This window comes from Strix aluco, chromosome 1 (genome assembly GCF_031877795.1).
Source record: "Strix aluco isolate bStrAlu1 chromosome 1, bStrAlu1.hap1, whole genome shotgun sequence".
NCBI lineage: Eukaryota > Metazoa > Chordata > Aves > Strigiformes > Strigidae > Strix > Strix aluco.
Genome location: NC_133931.1, coordinates 99162203 through 99189475, shown reverse-complemented (window position 1 = coordinate 99189475; position 27273 = coordinate 99162203). Strand labels below are relative to the sequence as shown.

Sequence of the window (27273 nt, the reverse complement as noted above, 5' to 3'; positions counted from 1 at the left end):
ATTGTGTTTTCAGGCTTTAAGCTTTTTAAGCTTTTCCTGTGAGACAGAACATTTTTTCTCTCCCGTTTCTCTCTTCCCCCCTTTCAAGAATCTTACAAATTAAGACAAAAGATAATTACTCAGAGGGTAAAACTGGCAGGGTTCCCACGACACTTAAAATTAATGAGCTGTTGCATATAAAATATACCTTGTCTCATGTTCGCTTTTTTTTTTTTTTTTTGGTGAACCATAAAAATGCACAATTTGGCTTTTTGGCTGTGTTTTCTGTTTTAGTAATTTTCAGTTTATAGAGTGGCAACTGAATACAGAAAACTAATCTCTCTGACTTAACATTTCCGTATGAGCAGATCAGTATATACAATTTGTTCCCTCCAAAGGAAAAATATCACTCGTAGTGATGAAATACATATTAACAAAGCTGCCATAGGTTGTTTGTGCTATGTCTTATTAAAAATAAATAGTTGTGCTTCGTGTGTCTGTAGTGCCTTACATCTGATGTGAGAACTCCTTACAAAGGAGGATAAATGTATTGTCATGAACTCCCCAAGAGGGGTTGGCAATTATTATCAGTTCCATCACTGGAAATGAGACATGGAGGTTACACGACTTTCACTGAAATCACTGAGAAATCCTTGCCTGTCTGGGTTAGCTCCTAAGCTCAGGAGTGACGGAGCCACAGGGGAATTTGTGGTGACTTCTCTGCCGATGGCTTTTCTCTTGTTCTTACTCGATTTATGCAAGAGAGAAAGGAGAGAGCAGGAAGAACAATTGCAATTTTTTTGTTTTTTACATAATCTGCTTCAACACTTATGACTGACTGAATATGATAAGTGACCCGAATAACAAATTTGTCAATAGCTTGGAGGTGAGTGGGAAGGTACATAGCGGGTTGGGAAGGTTTGGAGGTAGGTATCTACTCAGAAGCAGCTTAGGTGCCCCTTTTCTGTTCAGCAGGATTGTTGGTTGTTTATTATTGCTACTTTTACTGCTGCTTACTGCTGTAATACTACAGGACATCTGTAGAGACAACTAAACTTCACAGTTTAGATAAAAAGGTATGTATTGTGGGTATATCACATTTAGTGACAAAAGAAGGCTTCCAAACAATTACTTAGTTTATTTAGTTAATATGCCCAAACAGATGGGGTGTGCTGTGTGTAATAAAGATAATTTTTTGATACCTGTGCTATTAAGTATTTATGAATTTTCTTATTTACATCCTTTCCTAAACCATGGCAAAAAAGGCAGGAGTAAAAACCAAGTGTAGATGAGTAGAGAAAGCAGGAGGGCACTTGCCATTGTGGGTGTTGGATCACTGTGGACCTCTGTCAAGTGCTTCACTGAAGAGGGGGCAGTGCTGACATAAATTCACCACATTTTTGATAAACAGAGAAATGTGACATGGGTTTTTTTAACTTCAGCTTTTCATGTTCCCTGACAACAAAAGAGCAGTGACTATTCTTAAATAAATTCAGCAGAGACACAGGAACAAAACTTGCTGAGATAGACTTGCATACGTTTGCATAATATTTATTGTACAAAAAATATGGTTTCTGTTCTGCTCTTTCTTATCCCTTCATTTCAGCAGAAGGCTAGGGAACTCAGCATAGGTCCCAGAATTACTTTATATAACATGCTCCAGAACGGTTTTAGTATTTCCTTTCTTTGCAGAAGTACCTTTTTCTATTTGCAGCTTGTCTGCTATAGGCAAACTGCTCTCAGTTTGGTTCAGCAGTTTGGATATTGATGAAAACAAAACATGCTTTTTCATGGAACATCTTTCTTTTACATTAATGTAAAAATAAATCCTTTTTCTGTTTAGATTATGTTTAGAATTCCCTCGCTGCAACAGCAAAAAGTTAATTAAAACTGTCATAAATAAAAATCAAACTGAAAAGTCTAAGTTTAGGTCAATCAAAACAGTAATATACCTTGTATGTTTTAATTTGGATATTGAAGATAATGTGTGTTAACAAGCAAAGGAAAGACTTTAGTAAATCTGTTCATATAAAGAAATATGCAAAATAGTGCTTCTATGTCTGTATTGATTTTACTTTAGATATAAGGAGACACTCGCTAAATACCCAACACTGACAGCAGAGAAAGTTGGATTGTTTTGAATGAGGGGTTTGGTCTTGTATGGGTTTTTTTTCTTTCTTTTTTTTTTTCCTTAGTAGTCTTGATTTTTTTCTCTGCTCAGTTTTCAATGGGTCCAGCAAATCATCGAAGGAGAAAGAACCTGCTCAGAAACACAAAAGCAAAGAGGCCACACCAGGGAAGGAGAGGAACAGCGAACATAAGGCTGAGAGCCGAAAAGACCAGGCTGCTGCTAATCACCATCCTACTACAAACACTGGCTCCTCTACGAAAGGGCTCACCGCTAACAACCACCACACTCTTCATAGATCGGCTCAGGACTTAAGGAAACAGGTAATGATTTGTACTCTACTGTGGACACACGGGAAACACAGACTTCTAAGGTGCTAGCTCCATTTTCCACTGCCGGGCATAGAGTGAACATGGCAATACTTAAAAGCATGCTCTGGAGACAGCAGGGAGTTAATTTTCAGTGAAAGAGAGAGAAGGAGAGAAAGAAGGAAAAAAGAAAAGTGATATACGCATGGGAAGTCAGTATGATAAAGCATGCTTTACAACCCTGTCTTTATATTATCCAGTGTATACATATGAAAGAGTAAAGTTCACATCGCTATTTATTAAACCTTTCTGACTGGCACTCTTGTTGGCCTCGCTGCTGACAGTGCCAAAGTTGGCAGCATGTGGAAGAATGAACTCCTTTTGTGTACGGCTGTTCTGCTTGGGTTATCTTAGAGGCTCACTGGCGTTGTAGAGAAGCTGACATTATGCTCAGGTGTCTTGTGTTGCACGTGGGCAACACAGACCTCAGAGTCCTGGAAAAACATTTTGCCTGATGCATAAAGAAGGTGCTCCAGGATATTGCCTCTTTCACAGTGGACATACCAGGTGGGGAGAAATTCAGAGTTTTATGTTACCTGGTTGTAAACTAGCAAAAAAATTCAGCAAGAGGTTTGTCTCAGCCTGACTTGGTTTTGGGTGTGGAAGTTTAGCAGACCAACCTTTTGGTGCTTGTGACTGGCATTTGGGCAGCATGCGTCTCCATCTATTTTTGATGATTTGATCAAAGGACTCCTAAAATAGCAACTGTGAAATAAGTTTTTATAAAGGACTTTCAAAATCCCCATTCAGTGTACTTAATTCAGTCTGGGGCTGGGTTAGCAGGTTACCTGGGTACCTCCACTAGGGCAATGCAGTACAGAAAGATTGCTGCACTTACGCCTTTTTTTTTTTTTTTTTTTTTCCCCCCTGTGGTTAATTCTCAACAGGCCAATTAGAGACAGTCTATTTGCTGGCATCAAAAGGTTTTTCTTCTAAGTAGGCTGGCCTGGACTTCAGTGGAGCTGGAATTGCCATCTTGTAGGGCCATCAAGGCCTTAAATGGCACCTCTCAGTCATAGGCTTGGAAATCAAAAATGGCAAAAAGAAAAACAGTGGTGCTCTTGCCCAGGAAATCTTTCATGTCCTGTGCTTCAGTGATGTTTAGCTTCTGCCTTCTCCTGAAATGCCTCCACTGGATTTGTATTGCTCTCTAAATCAAATTTGAGATCCTTAAGGCTATCTGTGGTATATTTCTCTGTACCTCTGTAAGACTTGCATTCTTTATTCCCCCATAGCAAATTTTGCTTAACTAGTCATCAGCTTGAATGCCTGCCTTCTTTTGCATCCTTTTGGCTTTCTTTTTTGTGACTACCAGCATCCTATGGTCCTTGCTGTGACATGCTGTGGCGAGCTCTTCATGTTTAACAAGTTTCCCAAAACATAAGGATGTACTTCATTATTTTAACTCACTGGAATACTTGTGTGAAATGCTTTAAAGTTGTATCATCAAGGGATAAATGGTTAAAATTATTGTGAAAGTCAACTGCTGTCACTTGTGAAGGTAGTTCTGAGAAGGGAAAAGACAGGTGTAGAAGAATTTTGTCCACAATGCAAGTGGGTTTTGCTTAATAGAGTATTAGATGTTTTCAGTTGTGCTACGTGAAATGGAGAGAAATTCTAAAGCAATGCAGTACAACCAACAGTCACACCATACAGATGCCTCACAGAGTGTGGTCCTCAAACTTCGGAAAATAAGGGGGCTGTAAGCTGAGATGATGATTTTTTTTTTTTTTTTTTTTTAAAAAAAGGTATTTAAATTTTCTTCTGCAACCCACAGTAACATAAGTACTTTCTTACCAATTTTAATGAAAATGTGGCTGTAACTAATTAAAGGTGGATTATGCATTTTGCCTGACTGCAAAATCTTAGACTTACCAGTTATGTGACATTGCTAGATTTCCTGCCCTTGCCCTGAGTCTGTTGACTTTTTCAGTATTTTCCAAAAGGAGAGTTGTTTTCCCAGAGTGCCAGACACATGTGCCTCCTCCTTCCAAGTATGTTTTTGCTCCTTGTTCACATACATTTACATGTTTTATTTATGTGTGATTTTGTTTTCTCCAGTCTGACAGCAAATAAAGACAGAACACTAGGAATCACCTGAGATTTTGTCTGTCTGTCTGTCTGTCTTTCCTTTTCTGGTGTGCCCTTGCATTTGTCACGTGTTCCCTCTCTCTCTTTATTCCTCCCTTGCTATCTTCCCAAATCCCCTACTTCAAAGGGGTTGTGGGCAAAGGAAATGTAGTTCAATAGAGCCCCCTCTTGGCCTAATATGGTAATTTAGCTCTGCAAAACTCACACTGACACAGAAGTTTTTTTATGAATGAATTCGAGATCAGTTGTGTAACTTGAATTTGTTTGGGACTGAAACTGTTGTTGGTATTGCTAATGTTGCTGTTATAACTGTGGTTGTTATCTAACAAGTTTGTTGGCTTTATTTTGTGTGCGTGTGTGTGTGTGGAGACTGGATCCTAAGTGTGATGCAGAGGTGTGTATGTAGACATTCAAATCCAACAGATTGCTGAAAGGCTATGTACTGGTCCCATTTACTTTTTCAAAGACAACAAAATTTAAAATCTATTGTACTATCTTTTACTGCAAGCCAGGTGTTCAGTAAAGTGGAGAAAAGAGTGGTCTGAAGACAAATATATGTCAGCAAAACTAAGATAGCTGGAAAGCAAAGATAAGACTATTCATGTCCCTAGTTTCACCTTTAGCTCAAGGCTTTGAGTCATGTAAGGCTAATGTCAATCACTTTGTTACTACAAGGTGACCCACTCTGGATGAGGGAAAGGCTGTGGTTGTTATCTACCTAGACTTCAGTAAAGCCTCTGATACCATTTCCCACAGCATTCTCCTGGAGAAACTGGCTGCTTATGGCTTGGATGGGTGTACTCTTCACTGGGTAAAAAACTGACTGGATGGCCAGGCCCAGAGAGTTGTGAATGGAGTTAAATTCAGTTGGTGGCTGGTGACAGGTGGTGTTCCCAAGGGGTCAGTATTGGGGTCAGTTCTGTTTAATATCTTTATCGATGATCTGGATGAGGGGATCAAATGTGCCTTCAGAAAGTTTGCAGATGACACCACGTTGGGCAGGAGTGTTGATCTCCTTGAGGGTAGGAAGGCTCCACAGAGGGATTTGGACAGGCTGGAGCAATGGGCCAAGGCCAACTGTATGAGATTCAACAAGGCCAAGTGTCGGGTCCTGCACTTGGGTCACAACGACCCCACACAATGCTACAGACTTGGGAAACAGTGACTGGAAATCTGCCTGGTGGAAAAGGACCTGGAGGTGTTGGTCAACAGCCAGCTGAATATGAGCCAGCCGTGTGCCCAGGTGGCCAAGAAGGCCAATAGCATCCTGGCTTGTATCAAAAACAGTGTGGCCAGCAGGTCTAGGGAAACGATTGTCCCCCAGTACTCAGCACTGCTGAAGCCACACCTGGAACACTATGTTCAGGCAACCAAGCTGGTGAAGGGTCTGGAGCACAAGTCTTGTGAGGAGCGGGTGAGGGGACTGGGGTTGTTGACTCTGAAGAAAAGGAGGCTGAGGGGAGACCTTATCACTCTCTGCAACTACCTGAAAGGAGGTTGTGGTGAGGTGGGTGTCAGCCTCTTCTCCCAAGTAACAAGTTATAGAACAAGAGGAAATGGCTTCAAGTTGTGCCAGGGGAGGTTCAGATTGAATATTAGGAAAAATTGCTTCACCGAAAGGGTTATCAAGCATTGGAACAGGCTACCCAGGGAAGTGTTTGAGTTACCATCCCTGGAGGTATTTAAAAGACATGTAGATGTGGCATTTAGGGACATGGTTCAGTGGTGGACTTGGCAACGTTAGGTTTACAGTTGGACCTGATGATCTTAAAGGTCTTTTCCAACTTAAATGATTCTATGATTCTATTTGAATTAAATTTACTTCTTTCTTACATGCTTAGTGTAAACAGTGCCTCATGATGAACCTGTGGCATAGACGCCCATTTGACCAGTACCTGCGCACCTGGCAGTGTGGCCAATTTTTTAGGCTGACTCTGTGTATGTTTGGTTTGGGGGGAGACATATCAACAGCAGAAAGGTAAGAAAATGCCTACCACAATTTCGTGTTTCTTTTAGTTGCAATCATCTGATGGGTCCTCAGAGACAAGTACAGACCAAGAACATGCAAGTGATGATGGACCAGCCAGAATTTCACATCTGTCAATGTGAAATCCTGAATCTACCTATTGTTTTGATGGTGGGCTGTGACCGTGTTTGTTCCACTTGTTTCCAGCTGGAAGACATTTGTTGCAGCCTATTCCTGTTTGAAGCATGGTCTATTCTGGTCTATATAATACTGCTGTGTGTTAAATGTTATGCAGTCCTCTCTGAAAACACTTAAGATACCTGTGGGCGTTTGGGAAGGTAAGAGGGAGAAGCGTTTGGAAACCATCATGTTATGTCTGCTCTAGGAAGATGATGGTCCTGAGGAAGTTTTCAGCAGTGTTTCTTTTTTGTGGGGTCTCCTCTGTTAGCAACCAGAAAGAAGTAAGTGAATTCCTTGTGGTATTCTCAAAGCCAAGTGTTCTCTGCTTCAGGACCTGTTCATCATTGAACTAACTTCACTAAGTTTGAATAAAAACTCAAAATAGTGTACTTATAATCAAGGACTGGAGGTTAGATAGCCAAAGCTTTATGTACCTGTTCAGTTTGGGATTTGGCCCTGAGAGATCTAAGCTTTTGTTGTGTGGAGGTATTCTAACAACTCTAAACAGTTGTGGTAAGTTTCTGTTTTCTTGGTGAAATCAGTTTTCCATAGTTTTGTATCTTGGCAGTTTTAATTCTGGCCTAAACCTGATGGTGCTGATGTCATGTTTTCCTTTGAAGAGGAGGAGCTGTCAGGGTCTTGCCTTTCTCCACGAGCACTTTCTCCACGATTGTGTTTTGTTCTCAGGCCCTGTGTCACCACCCCTTGCTGAAGGAGTGCCCTGGATAGGCCTTCAGACTTCTAGTCACAACTTCTTCAGAAAAAATCATAGGAAGGCTGGAGTGACAGGGTACCTCCATACAGCCTGACTGCTCAATCCGAGGTGTTGCCTTGACTGTACCTGACAGCTCAGTAATATAGCTATAGCCTCCTTGAAACCTGGAAAATCTCCTGTAGAGGAGACTCCACAGCATCCATTGACAGCTTCTTCCAGCATTTTCCTTTTCTACTAATGAGCAAGATTTCCTAGTTGTGCCTCAGATCATTGTTGTACTCAATTACAGGGTTTTTTTCCTCTCGCTTTTCCCAGTGAACATGGAAAGAGCATTTACTGTCTCTTTTCAGAGGACCTCCTTATGCATTGGAAGACCATTACAGAGTTGTTCCATAGTCACCTCTTTCAGACTAAATAAGCCCAGCTCCCTTGGCTTTTCAGTAAAGATCATATTTTCCAAATACCTGAACACTTTGTGCTCTTTTAAACTTGCTCCACTGTCTAAATTTTTCTCACAGTGTGGGCCCAATGCTGGGTCCAGCCCTGCTTAGGAAAGCCTGTGCTCCCATCCCTAGCTTTTGGCATTCTTAATAATAGGTGTCAGGAAGAGATTTGTGTGCTTTGTATTACTGTCGCATTTTGCAGCCCATTGTGGTCCCCAAATGTTATTCGTCCCCTACATAATTTGTCCTTCCTAAAAATAGCACTTCCTCATATTGTAGAAATGTTATGAAAGTTCTTTAAGATTGCCTTTGATTTTGACCTTGTCTCCAGAGTGCTTGCAGCCCCTTCCAGGTGTGTGTCACTGGCAAATTTTCTGATAATCCAAGTTATCGATGGAAGTACGTGGTAGAACTGAGGCCAAGACAAGTCCCTGCAGAAAGTTACCTGAAATGCCCTCCCAGGGTGGCAGTGAACTATGACAATGATAATTTGCCCTGAGGATAACTTTATTTAATCCCTTGTGAAGCCACTTTAGAGTAATTATGTCTAGCATGTGTCTCAGGAGCCTGTTTGATGGAATGTCATGTGGCACAGTGACTGGAGCCCTACTGAAGCAGAGGTGCTTTACCTGCTCAGCCAGGTGTCTGTCAGAAGATGATTAAATTAGCTTGATGTGCTATTTTGGCAAAACTTGTGTGTGTGTGTTATGATTTTTCTTTTTTTTAACATTATCTTATTATCATTTGTGTGTTTACAAAAACTGTTTGATGATTTGTTCCAGAATGATGTTAGGGTTTGAAGTTAGGTAGACTCTGCCTGCTCTCAACTTATTTCCAGGAGCCATGTCCTAAGTCATCTAGGTACATTTTAGCTTACTGGGGTCACCTTCCTAGGTCTTGCTGAAACTGGTTATGTTATATATCTGGTAAGTATTCAGTCAGTGGTACTTTTGGTGAAGGCTAATGCAAAATAAGCACAAATCCTTTAGCCAAACTGTTGCATTTGTTTTCTTTCCTTGTGTGGTGGTTGATCTCTGCTGTTCTTTGTGGTCTTTTTAAGGTATTTATACAATTTTTCTGTTTTATTTTATGTCCCTTGCTAACTGAAATTTCTTTAGCTTCTTGGCCTTTCTGACTTTACCCATGCATGCTTTTGCTGTTCCTATATAGTTGCCCTTAGTCACAGAATTGTGTTTCCACTTTTTACTGTGACTCTTTTCTAATTTTCCAGTCATTAGAGAACTTTGTGAACAGGCATAATGGCCTGTGCTTTGTGCCCTTCTTCTGAGTGGGAATTGCTTTGGTTTGGGTTTTTTGCAGGTGGGGTTTTGTTGTTGTTTTTTGTTTACACTTTTTTTTTTTTAAGTCTGTTGTCCTTTTTCTACTGTTGTCACATCTTAGAATTGAAAACTCATTTCATGATCACTGTCACCCAGATTACCTTCCCCTTCCAGTTCTCAATCAATTCTTCTCTATTAGTCTAGATTGAATCTGTAATCGATGTTTCTGGCTATTTATAAAGCCAGAGATGTTCAACGCTTGTTCTGACTGCTGCAGTCAAGAGGCAGTGTCTCAGCAGCCCTCTACCCATGTCTGCTCTGTGGCATGAGAAAGTGCTGTAAAAGTCAAACCCAGGCCTCCATTTCAAATGCAGAGTACTGCCTAAATTTCAAGGGAAATGGGTAAATGCATTTTTGTTAGCAAGCGTTTGCTTTCCAGATGATACCTCATACATCTTTGAAAAGCTCAAGGTAAAAACTCGTGTCATCAGTAACCTGGATTTTCCTTAAGTGTTTCTGCCACGGAAGCACAGGACAGACAAGAACATGGATGGGTTTTAAAAGGGTGTTACTCCTGCTCCAGCTTCTGGAGCATAGAGGAGAAAACACACAGAGTAAATGCGTGTATACACATACGTGTGTGCATATGCAGAACCCTCAGGTTCTAGTTCCTCTTCCACAAGTCACTTAATGCAAGACCATAGCGTGATCTTTTCAGTCTCTATTTGATCACTATTTTATAACATTTTATCTCTACTTTATAAGTGACTACACTTCTTGCATTTATTTGAGACAAGCTGCCATGCTTACTTAATTTGGCAAGGATTTTGAAATCCCAGAGGGAAGTAGTATAACTTTTCAGGAATGGTGTTATTCACCTAAGCACTCATGAGGGGTGATTGTACTGTATGCTTTCACTTTGAGCACTTTTATCAATGTTCCTGTTTTTTGCATGTGTTTTTACACACTCACAGTAGTCTAAGGAGCTGAGAAGAGAACATTTAAACTTGTTTAAATGCTGAAATTCATTTGAGGTTTAAACTTGAATTTCTTTTTCTTAGTAGTGGGACTTAGCTTTGGCAGTGCTGAGCTGTCACAATTCCTCTTGAAGCTGAGGGTTGCCTTCAGTGCTTAACATGTCTTATAGTTAAAATACAAATTTTAATTTCATAGCTGGGTTTAAATGTCTAACAGAAAGCGGTGGAGTCTAACAATTCTAAGTTGCAATGACACATTAGTGAGTGATGAATATGAAGTAATAAAATGTGTCAGCAAAATTGCCCAGATATCAAACTTTAAAAAAATGCATTGAACTACTGTATACACTTTTATTTCAAATTAATGACTTCAGCAACAAGATACCTCCCAAGATTTAATAAGTATGACAGACTGGATCCTTCATGACCATCCTGATCTGTTGGGTTCGTAATGTGTTCAATGTATCTTTTAATACGTTTGTATGTATGTATAGACAGGAGGTTGCTTTGAATCTCAGTGTGTATTTTTAGCAAAACGTACCCATTCCCGTTAGAGTAGTTAGTATATGTTGGCTAGTTTTTCTGCTAAGTAGTAGTAAACTGTGTGTGCACTTAAGGGAAGTTTAGTGGGAGAGAGAGAGTATTTGAGGGCCAGAAAAGGGGAGGATGAAATTACTAGTTTGTAGATTAGACTACCTGTGTTTTGTGATACCATAACAGGCTTTCTGGTAGACAAGGAAGGGGGTGGTGCAAGCAAGGGACATAATGCCAGAAGCTTGTACCCTCCAAAAGCAAGATTGGCTTTCTGGGGACTTTTTGGTTTGTTTTTTAAAAAAATATTTCTATTTTATTTGTTTATTATAAATGTCCAGTCTCTCCTCTTGCCTGGGAAAAATCCATTATATGAAGATTGTACGAAGGGGCCAGGAGTCAGGACTGCAGAATATGGTTGTCCAGCGACTGGGACACCGTGGCTGAGTGGTAACATTATTAATTTACTTTTCTGTTTTCTGTTTCCTTCCTTCTGCTCCCTCTGCAACACCCCTGGCATTGCAGGTTTCTAAAGTCAATGGGATCACTCGAATGTCATCTCCGAGTGCAAATGCAGCCAGTGCCAAAAAGATGAGAGAAGTCAGACCTTCACCGTCCAAAACTGTGAAGTACACTGCAACAGTGACAAAGGGAACTGTCACATACACCAAAGCCAAGAAAGAACTGGTCAAGGAAACCAAACTAAATCACCACAAACCCAGTTCACCTGTCAACCACACAATCTCAGGGAAAATAGAAAGTAGCAATGCAAAAACCCGCAAACAGGTGCTATCCCTTGGAGCATCCAAGTCTAACAATACCGCTGTTAATGGTGTAAAAGTCAATGGCAAGTTGAACCAAAAGACATGCACTAAGGAGGTGGGGAGACAGTTAAGGGAGGGGCTGCGCAATTCGAAGAGGAGGCTGGAAGAGATGAATCACATAGATAAAATACAGTCGCCCACCAAGAAAATGAAAGGGGCCGTCAACTTGGCAGAAGCTGCCAGCAAAAAGGCAGCTGTAGAAAAGCCTTTGCTGAATGGACACCTTAAAAAGGAAGTGCCAGAGAAGAGTTTGGAAAGAAATAGGCCGAAAAGAGCCACTGCTGGAAAGAGTATGCCAGGGAAACAAGCACATGGCAAAACTGAAAATGCCTCCTGTGAAAATCGTTCTACCTCTCAAGCGGAGTCCTTGCACAAGCCACAAGACTCAATGGGAAAGCACGAAAAGGGCAGTAGTAAGTCTGGGTGGGGGATGCTGGGGGAGATTCCCATCCTTAGGCCCTCCACCAAGGAATTTCATGACCCACTGATATACATTGAGTCAGTCCGAGCTCAGGTAGAGAAGTATGGGATGTGCAGGGTGATTCCTCCTCCAGACTGGAGACCTGAGTGCAAGCTAAATGATGAAATGCGGTTTGTGACACAGATTCAGCACATACACAAGCTAGGCAGGCGCTGGGGACCCAACGTGCAGCGGCTGGCCTGTATCAAGAAGCACCTCAAATCTCAGGGCATTACCATGGACGAACTCCCACTCATAGGTAAGGGCTGTGGTTTCATTGGCCTTTTGCCGCTGCTTTTTAGTGTCCGTATACAACTTTATGCTCCATTTACATTTATGCTTAACTGAACCCCTGTTCATTAACACTGCAGAGCTCTGGATCTCTCTCTTTATCCATCGGTCAGGCACGATGCGGGTAGGGTGTCGGAGAGCTTTCCCGGGAGACTTTATATTGCAACTTTCCTCCTGCCAGATGTTATTTCACCCAGGGAAAAAAATGCTACGTGGGGTCTTGGTCTCCACATTTCAGGATCTTCTCCTTTCCCTGCTGTTTATTTTTGTAGGTAGTACAAGTACAGATATTGATTGCCTCTGTTTAAATGTTGCCTCAGAATATTTTTCGGACCTTTCCAAAGATGTTTTCCAAACAGGTTGCAGTGTTGCCAAGCTTTAATACAAGTATTTTTTCGCCCTCTTCTTTTAAAAGCATTTAACCAAGGGGGAAAGAAAATATCTCTGAACTGACTTCTATTTGGGTACTCAGACACTTAAAATCACAAATTTGCAGTGACCTGCTGACATTTAACAACCATTAAGTGTCAAGAATAGGCAGTAAAATGTGGTTGATTGCAAAATGGAGGTTTCATTATTTCTCCCAGCAGGTGTCTGCCAGGGCTAATGCCTGAGTGAGAATCACTTATTTAACAGAATTCTTGGTTTATGGTCTGCTGTCAAATATGACACGTGACAAAAATGTGACAATAGTTTGTAAAAACATGACAACAGCAGCATACAAATGAACTATTGAATGAGCCACCTCCATCTCTACTGCCTTTGCAGACATGACATAGTAACAAACTTGTGTTTTTAATTTTTCTTAGCCATTCTCTTTGTTTTTGAAGTGTTTTGAGTCAGAGCTCACAGAACCTGCATGTTGTGACTTGAGGCTAAAGTTTTGCCTTTGAGGCATTATCCGATCAGAGGCAGCTATCAATGCTAGTTGGATTAAAGGACACAGTTTTCTGTTTAAACTGTTCACAATGCTTTTTTTCCCTCCAGTTTTCAAACTTTATTTTATATCACATATGGTATGTGAATGAAAATGCATAAAAGCACAGAAAGACATTGCAGAGTTTATGGTGAACTGATGCAGGGCACAAGAGAGAAATGACAGAATTTAAGGAGGAGGAGCGAGGGTTAGCGCTCTGTTGTAAGATCTGTGCAAAAACGTTCAAGGAAATCTGAAAATTAAAATCACTCAAGCAGCAATAAGTGAACATTTTGTATGCCTAATGTATGCAATGGTTGTATGCTAATAGAGAAGAATAATGAATTAAATTTACATTGGCGAGAGAGAAGAAAATGTGCAAGGCAGCTCGATTAACGCTTCTGGAACAATGTTAACTTTTTAATGAAATACCTTAACTCGGCATTAAGATGGCATTACTGTTAATTATTTGTATTATTTAAGCACCTAAGAGCCTAATTAATAGGCATGGATTGTATTCTGCTGGGTGCCATATAACCAGAGCAAACAGTGGTCTCTTATAAAATTTGCATTCTATGTATCTTTTCTGCAGTTCATTTCCTACCTATCTTGTGTTTAAAATTAAAAACAAAATGGAGAAAAGAAGCTGGAGATCGTCAGTGTACAAAGATGAGAAATCTGTTCTTTCCAGCAGGAAAGATACAAAATAATCTGTGGTGATAAGTGCACACTTATTTAAGTAGACATGCATACATACCCCTCCTTTCAGGGCCAAATCACATTTCCATTGAAGTAAGTGGGAGTTCTGTCAATGACTTGTGTAGTGCCAGCATTTGGTATTAAATGCATACCTGAAGATTTAAGATTTTTTTTTTTTTTAAATGTGTTTGCTCATTAGGCAATTTAAAAATATTCCTAACTTAGTGAAATGAAGACAATTTAAAAAAAAAAAAAGATGCTATTTCTGCATAACGTGTGCCAGGTCTCCTATTTAAGCCATTTTGCTATAGGTGCTTATAAATGGGGTTAAAACTCCTTACATGCTTAGGTCAATACTGGAAAACATCAGCCTGAGATATAAATGCTTCCAAAAGTTTATGACTGTGTGAAATGGAATTATAATTGAGACCATTTTGTAAACCTTTGCTGTAGCTGGCCCTATGGAGGATCTGCCAGATATGTAAGGCTCCAGTTGAATGATGTGCTACCCAGGCTCTAATATTCTGGAGTGATTATGAGCGATCATTCCATGATGTGGGAGAAAATTGCATTTCTTAAATAGCTCATAAACAGTGTTGAAACTAGGACCTTAAGCTGGGTATGCACTCTTTGTCCCACTGGAGAACACGTATAACATTAAACCTGGACCACACTTCTTTCGAAGTTAGGAATATGTTGCTCAACTTTATGTGGGTCACTGAATCTATTGGGATGGAAAGCCATCTTGAATTATGCCTTCAGCTTATTTGTGAACTGTGCATATAAAACACTAGACCAAAAAAGTAACAGCATGTAATGGAGGCCAGCTTTAAAGTTATTTTATGGGGAGGATTAAACAGGAAAGAAAGAAAACCTTTCAAACTTGTTTGGGTTTTTTTCCCCAATGGTGTTTACCTTTTCTCAGCTTCAAGACCTTAACCATTTTGACCCCTCCAAAAAAATTACTAAATTGGATAAATCTGCTGGCCCATGGCCCTGCCCTCCACTCATGTCCTATGTTCCTCAAAGCCTTACCCTTGGTTTCAGCTGCAGCTGAAATCCTTTCCTCTTTTCACACCTTTGCCCAGCGCTGTGCGGGTCAGTATTAGCGAGAGGCCTCTGGCACTGCTCTGCCTCGGTCGCAACCCTTGTCATCCCAGAATGTTGCACCCAGGTTTACACTGCTGAGCTTCCCTCCTCACTGGGTAGGCACAAGTGGTGGAAGAGGGGAAAGCAGAGGGAAGAAGGAAAATTGGGATCAGCTGTGAAGCATCTGAGATGCAGCACAGGGTAGCTGAAAGAAAGTAATACTGCTTGCACTAACATGGAAGATGATATGGCTGGCCCTTAAGATGCTGTAGCTCTGCATCCAACAGTAAATATTTACCTTAACGCTGCTTCTTGCACTTCTCTGTTGTATAATAGCATTTCTAAGTGCTCTGAAACAGCTATGGCATAATGATTTTTCACTTTTCTCAAAGGAAAAGGTGAAGGAGAGACAGTGTGGCGGCAGCGATGTTGACGCGAGTTTTGTATTAATTCTCTTTTTTCCTTCAGCAGTGCCCCGTTGAATTGTAGGTGGTCTTTGGTCTGTTTCTTCACTCTTTCTACTGATGATTTATTTCTGTGCTTTGAGAGTATTTATGTTTCTTTTATTGTTCCTCATCCATTTGGCTGCTTTTTATGCTGCCGTTTGTATAATCCTCCATTTTTATTTTTTGACTGGAGTGTGAAATGTGCTAGTCATCTTAAAACATACAAAAACATAATGGAGTATAAAATATGGATGGCCTCAAACTGGAAGAATAATGTATCTGGAACTTTTTTATGCAGTTGCAAGGCCCCAACCACAAACCCCCACCTCCCTTGGGTTTTTAAAAGGATATTTCTACCTGTAGTGAAATTAATGATGTTACTGTGCTCCTTTTAAATACTAACTGTATTCAGAGTGTTGTGCAGACATTAGATAAACGATGTTTCACCTCCAGAAAGAATAGGTACTTGTCTTTTTGATTGCCAGTACCCATCTTGATACTTGTTTGGCTTCTTCCCACTACAAACCAGACGTGGAACTGGTGACAGGCAGGGGAAAGGTGGGAGCAGGTGGGCTTTTGAAGAGATGGGCAACTCTCGCCTCCCCAGCAGCTGGGTAATGACCAGGGGAAAGACGTGTGTCAAGGGATAGCTGGGGATAACCTGAGAAGGGAATGAAACTCAAGGAGGAGAGCAAATTTAACCACAGGGAAGGCTACTGCAAATAGCAAAATGTGATCTGCTGAATGCAAAACAGTGGCACGCACCCATCTTTAGCAAGAGGCATACAAGATAGGGACAATCCTGCTCCGGTGCCCAGGTGACCAGAGCTGTACGGGTGGCATGTCCCTTATGCGCTCAGCCTGGTAGCACGCGAGCTGCCCACAGCTTTCCTAACCAGCTTCTGTGTTTCCCTTTCCCCTCCTCTGCTGTCTGGCACATGTGGACCCCAGGAGGCTGCGAGCTCGACCTGGCCTGCTTCGTCCAGCTGATCAACGAGATGGGGGGGATGCAGCAAGTGACTGACCTCAAGAAATGGAACAAGCTGGCAGACATGCTGCGCATCCCCAAAACTGCACAGGACAGGCTGGCCAAGCTGCAAGAAGCCTACTGCCAGTACTTGCTCTCCTATGACTCCCTCTCCCCTGAGGAGCACAAGAAACTGGAGAAGGAGGTCTTGCTGGAAAAGGAAATTTTGGAGAAGAGGAAAGGACCTTTGGAGGGACATTTGGAGAATGCCTACAAGTTCCATTCCTTGCCCCGGTTTGAGCCCAAAAATGGACTCATCAACGGCGTGGTTCACAAAAATGGCTTCCGCAACAAATTAAAAGAGGTCGATGTCCCACTGAAGACGGGCAGGCGGCGGCTCTTCGCTCAGGAAAAGGAGACCACGAAGGAGGACGAGGAGGAGGAGGAGGGAGTTCTTAGCGACTTACACAAGTGTATATACAAGGTAACGAGGCAGGCTCTGCCAATTTTGTTTTGCAGAACTGATGACGCTGTCGTCTCGGTGGCATCTGGGTGCAAACCCAGCCAGCTGCAGGGAGCCGATGGGCTGCAGTGCCACCCCCAGGGCAGCAGCACAGCCAGCAGCTATCGCAGCCGGGCGGTTTGGTGGCTTTATCCTGATCTCTCTGGAAAAGCTGGAACATGCTATTGTCATAACGAGATGTGCTGGGCTCTGCCTCCCTTCATCTCCTTATGAGAGGTTCCCTGAATAGCTCTGCTCAATTATCCTTGCAGACACAGTTTTTATTTTCATTTTCTAGTGACATTTAAAGTAATGTTCTGCTTTCTCATTCCTGCTTCTTGCAAGTCTCTTGTTGAGCAAAGTAGTGCTCCACATCAAAACTAACATCACTAGAAATACTACTACATTTAAGAAGGGCAAATTGAAATGCAAACAATATTTTCATCCGTGATGCCAGATTTTGCTTAGCACTAGCAGTCACACGGACGCTTAGTCCTCCACATATCAAGTACATCCATTTACAAAGGAATGCTGACTCTTTCACTGTATTTTATTTGGCAGTCTCCTACTCTGGAGCAGGACTTGGCACTGTAACTTGCAGTGCAATTTTGAGTTGCATTGAATTGTGTAGCCATGCTCTGAGAGAAATATAGCGTTGAGTGTCTGTGCCCAGTAAAGGAATACGCTGTTCTTCCCCTTCCAATCTCGCTTCCATCACCAGGAAATGAAGCCAGATAGCCCAAAGTGGCTTATTGTTAAGCTATTTAGGGACTGCATGAGCTCATGACTTGAGCTTTAAAAGCTTGCTTCAGGTTTCTTTTGCAGCCTGTTATGATTTGTTAGCCCAAAAATTCTTTTTACTCAGGGACTCCGGCCTCAATCCTGCCTTTGAAAAGCAATCTCTTTGCCATGCTGCTGTTGGAGAGAAGCTTATCTAATGACAGCAGCACTTGTGAACAGTGAAGTGACGTTTCTGTGCCTAATGTCCTGTGCTTAATGATGTTAAATGAAAAATATGATATAACTTACGTGGACTGCTGTATGAACGAACAACCTCAAATTTAGTGGGGAAATGCCTCCATCTTCTTTTCCAGTGCAAGTCCCAAGTTAAAGTTTAGAAGATGCAGAGTAACTCAAAAAGCGAAATTGGGGTTTGTGATAAGTAGGCTAATCAGACTTGGAAAATAAAAAAAACACAAGCAAACAAAGCACAGCCAGTATAACCAGCCTGAGTCATCTGAGCCCCAGGCTTTTACCCCAAAAGGCTGAGAGCTCCCAAATTGCTGCTGCTGCCCAAAAAAGCACTTGGTAGTACTGACAGCATTAGACCCTATATGAATCTGACATACCCAGTAGAAATACTTTTGTTCTGAGCATAGAAGCTGGTAGAGACGAGCATCACTGGGCCTGTGGGCCAGGGCTCTCCCCACCCACCAAAGCTGCTGCAGCACATGGAGCGGCTCAGTCAATGCCTCGGGTTGTCCGCTATGGTGCAGGCAGCTTCCTGGACATTGGGGTTTGCCCATTTGAATCCCATTCCACTCTCATCTGTGGTGCAGAGACTGGGGACTGCTGTCACAGGAGATGGACTGGGGAGAAAACAGGGGAAAGCAAATCCGTGGTGGGTTTCTGGAGGGATCCCTGCTGTGGAGTGCCCTGCAGGATGCCTGGTCAGTCTGAGTGCAGAGAGAGGTGCATAGCTTCATCTTTACAGCACCTGGGGGAAAACCCTGTAGAAGGACTGACACATGAGAACTGGTTATGGCACTCAGAGGAAGCTTCAAGATGTAGAAATAAGCAATTATGCAACAATCTTGATATACCAGAGTAACCCACAAGACTTGTAAAATGACTGTAGTTCATCACTGGGCTTTTTAATAAGACTGAGGTGAGGTGGTGCTGGCTTGTGGATTTAAGCAGAGGGTACTTCATGGCATTTTATGAAACAAGTCTTTTAATCCTACATTCTCTGTTTTTCTTGAATGATGGTATCCTTCTGTGCATGTGTCTATGGAGGGGGGAGTGTTCTTTACCTAGTAACATGTTTCTGAGAAAATCTGAAATTTGTTTAAGAGAACATGTCCTCATGTTACAGTTTCCACAGATGATGGGATTGTAATGGCTCCTTTCTAAAGCACACTACTAATTCTAATTAAAAAAAAAAACCACGCACAAAACAAAACAAAAAAACCCCACCCCTTTGATAAATGCCTAGGTCAATAGGCTGAGGGCTGGAGGAGAACATCATAATTATATGGCTGTAGTCCAGTTTCAGCCATAAAGTCTATGCTTCAGACCATGAAGAGGATTTTGCACAGTAAATTCTTCAGTCAGCGCATGCTTGAACTCAAACATGTTTTTAGAAAGAGACATCCAGTCTTCCAGAAGCATGTACCACCATATCACATGTCAAGGTTAGAGTAAATCTCCTCTGTGTTTGGCTGACTTTCTGCCAGGGCTCCCAAATTATTTTCAGTGTTGCTTCTTTCCAGGCTGTAAGGTCTTCTGTGCTTTTAAGTGTGTGCTGCAGGCTGCTACACTTGCTTTCTTTACTCCTAAATGCATGGTCATTCTACTGACTGATGAAATGTCGCTGCTTGTAAGTACGTGAAGTAAACTGCTGCAAGATTTTCGCTCTTCTCTTCTTTCCCCAATTTTAGCTCTGAAAAAACTTTTAAAATCTTTACGGGAGTTGAGTGAAAGCAGCATTTGTTTCCATACAGAACAAGCTGAAGTCTTATCAGCAGATCTGTTAGAGGGACACACAGAAGAAATCGCCAATGCAAGTCTTGAGAGCCCTCACATGAAAGTGTCCCAGAAATCCCATGCTGAGCTCTCTACAGCTGGGGACTTGGCATTTTTGGACTCTGCTTAACAGGAGTCGCCCCTTCCCACCTGTGGCTATTGTGAAATCTCTGTTTTCTGCTCATATTTATGGTTGCTTTAATGTCTTTAACGTTTGTAGCATTGCAGTGTCCTTCTCTGTGCCTTCCATCCTGGCTTGGTGTTGGTGGTGATGCTCTGGGTTGGCTCTCATGGCCAACGCAGAGGCTGTGGAGAAGAATCAGGAGAGGAAATAGGAAATTTTGTTCCTTAAACCTTCCTCTGTCATATTGTCGCAGCAACAGAGACTCTGCTCAGTAGCTTGAAACTCCCAGGACAGTTGTTGAACTATTGAGATATTTTTGAGGGTGTTGAAAAGGGTATTTTACTCTCCAGCAATTCATTTTGTGTTCTGGTTAAAATGCTTCATTACAGCATTTTAAATTATCTTTTGACTTGGCATTAGAAAATTTTATGAGATCCTTCAGATCAAAAAAACCCAACCAAACAACAAAAACAGACAACAAAACCCCCTCAATCATTACAACTTTTTGGAGTCTAAAAAGATACCAAGTTCTTGATAGAGGAAGAAATGGGAACATGCAGTTTTAAAGGGCTAAACTGTTCAGTTTTTTCACTTTCTTTTTTTGTGCTTGCTGCATATCTAAAAAATGGAAATATGTGGTTAATTTTGGAGGATGAGTCCTTTATTCCTATTTTTCTGTGTAAGGTGAGAGGAAGAGGCAAGTAACTGAAACGAGGAAGCTGCTGCAGAGCGTGTGTTGGTTTGTGAGCAGTGAAGTCTGTGCTCAAGTTTGACGACTGTTGGTGCGGGCCCTGCACTTTATGAGAAGTTTTGTTGTAAAAGGCTGCCTCAATAAATGATTCATGAGGGCATTAAAAGATGAAGGAAATTGCTTATTGTATCGCAGAGCATCCAACTCTGAAGTTTATGGGAATCAGAGGGCCCCAGGCCCTGGGCATTTCACAAACTTTTTTGTTACAGCTAATTATGCTGCCTTCAATTTAAAAAGTGACAATGTTACAATTGTAGGAGCATGGCAAAGTGATAGACTTGGCCTCTGGGGGAAAAGCTGCTTGTATAGTTGTTTGTAGTTTACTCGTGGGCATAGTTCTTAAATAAATTAAACACGAGGAAAGACTGAGGCGGTTTGGCAGATCTGTTTCATAATTGAAAGACTAGAAAGGTAATAGTCCGAGTAATAAAACATTCATTTACATGGAGTTTTTAAGTCTGTGGTTGCTCAGATGGGCAACTAGTGGACACAGTGGAAATTAGAGGAAGGAGCGGTAGATCTGGCGAGGGGGCAAAGATATCCTCAACTTGACGTTTGCAGAGGGATGCTGGTCTCTGCCCGCAGCAATGCCTGCCAGCCAGTATGGCCACAGCAGCTAGCATGGTGCCTGCCAGCTCTCATGGCTCACAGCTTCCCAGGATGTTTCTTCTGCCCCGGAGCGGAGAAGGTGATAGGGTTGTCCCTATCTGGGCATACCAGTATGTCTGGGCTGAAAGGAGCAAGCGGGTTCTCCTGCTCCTGCCTTCAGAGCCTGCAGAGGATGCCTTCCAGAGCATAAGGTATTAGAGGTATGTGTGAAAGCCGGTATCCAGAAACTTAGGTGTAGCTCAAGCAGAAAACCAAGTCAGATTGTCTTCTCATACAGCTCCTGCAGCAGCGCCAAGAAAGAGTGAACTCATTTGTCAATTTTACTGTGTTTTACTGTTCTCAGCCATGTAACAATAGGTCCTGGTTCCTTGCATTTGAACTGCTTTTATTGAAACGAGCAAAACTCATTTCTCTAAGCAGGTGATTACAGTAATCTTGGTAAACTTTTTGTGACCCCCTTCCATCACATACGTTACCAGTTTGATGCTGAACATTTCTGTGAATTTCCTAAGTGTCTTTCACCTGTTTCTCCGTATGTAGAGAGCATAGCCATGTGGTCCTTTGATCACATATTGGATTTGATTGTAAATTGCAGGAGGGTTCCTTACTGGGTCCTTTGCAACCTGTCATAGAAAGCTGGGCCATGTCCATCTTCTGTATGTATCAAACACAGAGCGTTTTGCTGGACAAAGCAGCATATGTGGCCTTCTGGGAACATTCAGTTGGCCTTCTAAGTGGTTGGTTTGGTGATTCGATGTGATTAAATTTCTGTGTCTTTTGAGGTATTTTCCCTCAGATAAGAAATGAGATTTAGACCCACATGTGTTCTGGAGACATTGTCCTCTTTCCCACTATTGTGATCTGGGATTGAGCATATAAGGAAGAGAGTGAGGTCAAGGGGAATGGAGGCATGGTTTTTTATTTTCACTTTTGATTTTATTTTCTTCTTCCACAGGGTAGGTCTGTTTCTTTAACAACCTTCTACCGAACAGCAAGAAACATCATGAACATGTGCTTCACAAAGGAGCCCACAGTAGCTGAAGTAGAGGTGAGGCCGACAAAAGGAGTGGTAGAAGATTTTGTTTCAGGGGATTGAGTACAGAGATTCAATATAGTAGATGTTCAGGCATTACCATAAGCAGTTTGAGGCTGTCTGGTGTGGGAGAAAAATAAATGGTTAGATACACATGGTACTGATGCTTCCTTTTAAAGTTTTTTGACATTTTCAGTAAAGGTGTTGATGAACTGAGGGAGAGAAAGAAGTCTTAATCTGTCATGTGCTAAAGCACAGGAGCCAAGAGGATCTAAATTCTGTCTTCCCAATTCATTGTTACTTTTAAGTATTTATATTCTTATTTTTAAGCAGTGTTTTATGTTGAATTGCACTGAGGTCATGAAAGCCCTGTAAATTTCTGGGGTTTATATTTTAATGAGAGATACCTTGTTCAGTGAATTAAAAATGCATTACCGCTTTCCCTTACCACAGCAAGAATATTGGCGGATAGTGGAACAGAAAGATTGCCACGTAGCAGTGCATTGTGGAAAAGTAGATACCAACACCCATGGGAGCGGCTTTCCCGTGGGAAAATCTGAACCATTTTCAAGGTAAGATCACCAAATCCACCCACTTTGTCGACTCATGCCAGCTACCCCGTTGTGCTGAGCAGAAGTGGGGGCGCGAGGCTGGCAGGGCAGCTTGGCGCTGGGGATGTTGGCACTGGGAACACGCACTGACGTGTGTCTACCTCTGTGTCACCCCTTGAACAGGCATGGGTGGAACCTCACAGTCCTTCCTAATAATACAGGATCCATCCTGCGACATCTTGGTGCTGTGCCTGGTAAGCAAGTCTCTTTTCTATGTTTCCAGCAGGTGGAAATGTCCTCTAAATGTGGTGGTGTAGTCACCAAAGTCTTCTCCCTCTTTCTGGCCCCTCTGCTGGGTGATTGGGTGGGCACGCAGTTGTATGTAGCAGTTGGTATTTAAAGGAATGTAGTCAGGTGTGCAAATAAGGAATTAATGAATAGTTGAGACCTTATATACCTGGGAGGAACCAGCTGTACTTGCTTTGTACTCCTTCTGTTGTTGCTGGTACATCGGTGTTCTTGCTGTGTGTCAGGTTGATGAAGGACAGAGCCATGCAACTTCCTTACATGCAAACCTGGTCTGTAGCACTGGGCAAAGCAGCACACAAGTTTTGTAAATGAATTGTCACGAGTGCTCCAGCTGCATATGTGCCATTGCAATTTACCGGTAGAAATGTTAGCTGAAAGCATAATTCGGTCTCCTTGCAGGTGATGAGCCTGAACAAACCAGTTGGGAAACAGGATACATGTTTACAAGCGCATGTACGCTTGACAATGTGAAGCAACCTCCTCTGATCAATGGCATTGAGCTTGAATTATGGGTACTTGTAAATTCTCTAAAGAATAAAAATTTTTTACAGCTATTAGAAAACAAGGGCACTGTAATTGGCTGGTAGATACTTTGTTAGTGAAGAATGCTGAATTTGTTAAATCATTCTCTGTGAATTATTTACTCTGGTAAAAGTGGCTTAAAACTTGAGGGTCAGCTCGTGGATAGAACAAGCTTTTAAACTGAAATTTCCTCTCAAACTGTCTTTTAATTAGAAACTGCAGTTACTCAAACCTAATTTTCAATCTCTTTGCTTTAGGAGTGACAATTCCTTGGCTAAATATTGGCATGGTCTTTTCTACCTCATGCTGGTCTCGAGACCAAAATCACCTTCCATACATTGACTACTTACACACTGGTGCTGATTGCATTTGGTAGGTACTCCTGGGTTGTTTTCTTTGCATTCACTGCAGTGGCTCTCTGTAGGCTGGTGTTAACAGCAGCTTGTGTAGTACCTTTTGCATGAATGAATCTCACCTAGAAGGTCCAGTGTGTGTGGTTGCAGTTTTAATGGGAAAATGTAGCATAAGTTAGAATGATGAAATGCCCTATCCTGGAAGAAAAGTTTCGTTTTATCTGTCTTCCATGCTCTGTTCTGAGATAATTTAGCAATAAAGTGTTTCTGCTTGACATAGGGTTTAATCTATGGAAAGTTTTCATGACATGGAAGCCAAATGACAGCTAGTCAAGGTAGGCTTTCCTTAGGCTGACAGGGACACTTGTCAAGCTAGCTGCATATTGCCACTTGACTGAATCCATGCTCTGACTAAATAGGCACTGCTTTCTTATTATATCAAAATATCTTGAACTCTGTACCTACCAGGTCCCTCATATTTTCTCTCATAGTATTTTTTTTCATTATCCTATGATAATAATTATTAATAGGATTACACACATCATTCTGGTGTCTCGATGTGGACATCACCAGTTAGTTGCTAGCTACATTTCATACTTTGTAAAGACATCATGCAAATAGACTTAACACTGAACTTATGAATGGTTTTGAACATGGTGATTCCTGCCTGAATTCAGTGCATACATACTACTACAGATGATGATGAGTTAGATTGCAATGGAGGTATAACAGCGGATGGAGGGATTGGAGAAAGGAAGTGATATTGGTGTTATTACCCAAGAGGATCATCAGTAGAGAATAGTGAATGATAAGCAGTGTAACTGTGTTTCTTGATCAGATAAAAATGCAATGAACAGAGAAGAAAAGTTAAGTGATGCCTCCCTGCAAAGGTGAGAAGCTGGTTCCCTTTCAGCAGTTCCCCTCTTGAACTCCAAACTATGGGAGCCTTTGGCTCTTTATTTGGTGTGACAGGAGAAGGGCCCCTTTGCATCCAGAAGTCCCCATGGTGGCAGTGTCAGTTGCTCTTCATTCATGTGCAAAGTGTGTACTTTGGCCATTACCTTGTTTCTCAGCTGCTGCTGACCCAGCTGTCACTGGGAAAGCACATAGCCCAGAAAAAAAGATTTGAAATCTTGGAGGAAACCATAAAGCAGGAGCTCCTCTCTCTAATAAATATTTAAAATTGGAGAAATCTTCTGTATGTGATCATACCAAGGGGTAAAGGTAAAATGCTGCAGACCTGGGAGTTTGTCACTTTCTGTCATGGGCATTTCATGGCTCCTCTCCCTCTTCTGTGAACTAGGAATCTGTAATGTTTTATAATAATATACTATCAGGACAAATTGCTGAGCAAGGTACATTGTCCTCAACCTTAGGTGAGTCTATTTCTCTCTATGACATTCGTCTAGTCTTAAATGACAGTAAATTCCAAACAGAAGGCATTTAAGAATCCCCTAATTAAGTTCTGAGGCCTCTCTTCATACTGTGTGTGTCAAAACCTGTGCCTTTTGGGACTGGACAGGCTTGAATGCAGCCAGCCAAAGTTTTAGGAAAGGCTACTATTTCTTTTTTTTCCAAGCCAAGAAGAATAAAACCAAAGCAGCCATTTGCTTTTTCTTGATGGGGTTACTAATACACATAAATACACAGCTTCAGGTGTATTTGTGATGATTGCCTTGATGAAACATGGATAGTAAGCAGGAATAACTCATAAGAAGGAAGAAGTGGAACTCCTTTGTCTGTAAAAGCTATTCTTCAGCAAGGCTGCCAGGCTGAAGTTTTAGGCTAGTATTCATTATTATCTCATTACAACTTTTAATATTGCAACAAAGTACCTACCTTTATTGAGGAAAAGATGAATTTAATAACTCTAGGACTGATGTAGTATCTGGATTAGCCCTGACAGCATTGCTTTCAGTGGCTGCTTCAGTGATAACAAAGCAGGCCACTGGGGACCAAAGCGCTCTCCTCCATCTTGCAAAGTCCACCCAGCATCCAGAAATCTTCTCTTCCAAGGACAGATCTCTGTGGTACTAAAATCAGTGGTGCTTCATTTACCTACAGATCACTCAGGTCACTCTAATCTCTCAGGTTTTACTTCCTGAAGAGTAAACAGGGGAGAAGTCAATTTTCATGCAGGGCAGAGAGGTCAGTGACCTAACCTTTTTATTCTGGAGGGATCCTCAGTGCCCATTAAAAGAGAGAAGAAAATCTTGTTCTGCCAAAGTCATGCAGAAGTCTGTACTGGCTGCTCACTACCCATTTTTATAGGTACATCAGGAATTGCAAATGAGTGAAATTGCAGCACACACCACAGTTGTGAAGGATCTCTGTTCCCCTCAGTCCTGCCAGCAGTTGGATAGTGCCATGCACTTCTGTGCTGCCCCTCCTCTTCACACATCCTTCCTGTGCTTTTTCCTGGGCCCATCTTGTGAGGGACTTAATGCTTGAATCTTTCCGCTGTTCCATATTTTCTAACTCCAAAAGGAAAGAGTGGGTTCTGCCATGTTCTGTGTTTTGAATTTAAAATATTTTCATCACCATTTAAAATACATTATTATAGTGTAACTAGAGTAATATGCTACACACATGGAGCTGTTCTGAAGCTGTCACTGTTAGCAACACAGGTACTGCAAAGTATTTGATACATGGCATGCATTTAAAATTGCTGTTAGGACTTGGTCCTTACCAAGGTGAAGTTCTTCCATTTCACCTCTCTATAACCCTAGGATTTCTTAGCAAGGTTCTGCTCATTGTCAATATATATGTAAGGAGTCAGTCTACGTACAACTGGGCAACCAGCTCATTAGAGCCTTTATTGTGGCTACAATTAGCTGTACAAGTGGATATTGTCATCTCTTCAGGCTCTCGGCTTGAAGATCAACAAAGATGAATCAAAGTCATCATCAGTACAGTGAACAGTAACGAGATGTTCAAATCATAGGAAGTACAGCCTCCTACAGACTCATCAAGCAGGATAACTCTGTATGACGCATACAGAGTTAATATTAGCGCACATTATAAGCAGATATCCTGACAAGGTCTGTAAGGCCAGCAGAACGCTTTATGAAATTGGTGGAGAAACCAGATGAATGACAAGAAAACTGCACCCTTTCCCCAAGATCTTTCCAGATTCATTCTCTTCTCTTGTTGCCAAGTTTGGAATAACGGCGCTCTGTGTGTGTGTCTGGTGTGGGGCAAACGGGCTCAGGTTGAGGTCTCATTGCTTAAAGTGAACTGGTAAGTCATGATAAATCTGGAGGTGCTTTTTGCTTGCCTGAGCATAACAAATCCAAATAAAGTAATGTCACACATGAAGCACAGCATGGCAGCAACTCAGGGCAGGTTTGGGGATCCCAGGATTTGCACCGTGTTTCCCACCGAGCTGCGCTGCTCAGTGCGCAGTTGTCAGGTACCAACTATC

The 27273-nt window shown here is 41.8% G+C and overlaps 1 protein-coding gene across 7 annotated transcripts in view; it reads left to right on the top strand.

The window, feature by feature from the left end:
* The window catches only part of JARID2 (jumonji and AT-rich interaction domain containing 2), a 225289-nt gene that overhangs the window by 181827 nt on the left and 16189 nt on the right, over positions 1-27273 (top strand). For all 7 annotated transcript variants that reach the window (XR_012623778.1, XM_074828927.1, XM_074828896.1 and 4 more), the window contains 7 exons: positions 2201-2430; positions 11184-12201; positions 16335-16834; positions 22037-22129; positions 22568-22686; positions 22849-22919; positions 23754-23868. Coding sequence is in view for 6 of the 7 variants with exons in the window: in XM_074828927.1 (XP_074685028.1) it covers positions 2201-2430; positions 11184-12201; positions 16335-16834; positions 22037-22129; positions 22568-22686; positions 22849-22919; positions 23754-23868 (2146 nt within the window). In the remaining variant the exon portion in view is untranslated. The remainder of the gene's footprint in view (positions 1-2200; positions 2431-11183; positions 12202-16334; positions 16835-22036; positions 22130-22567; positions 22687-22848; positions 22920-23753; positions 23869-27273) is intronic.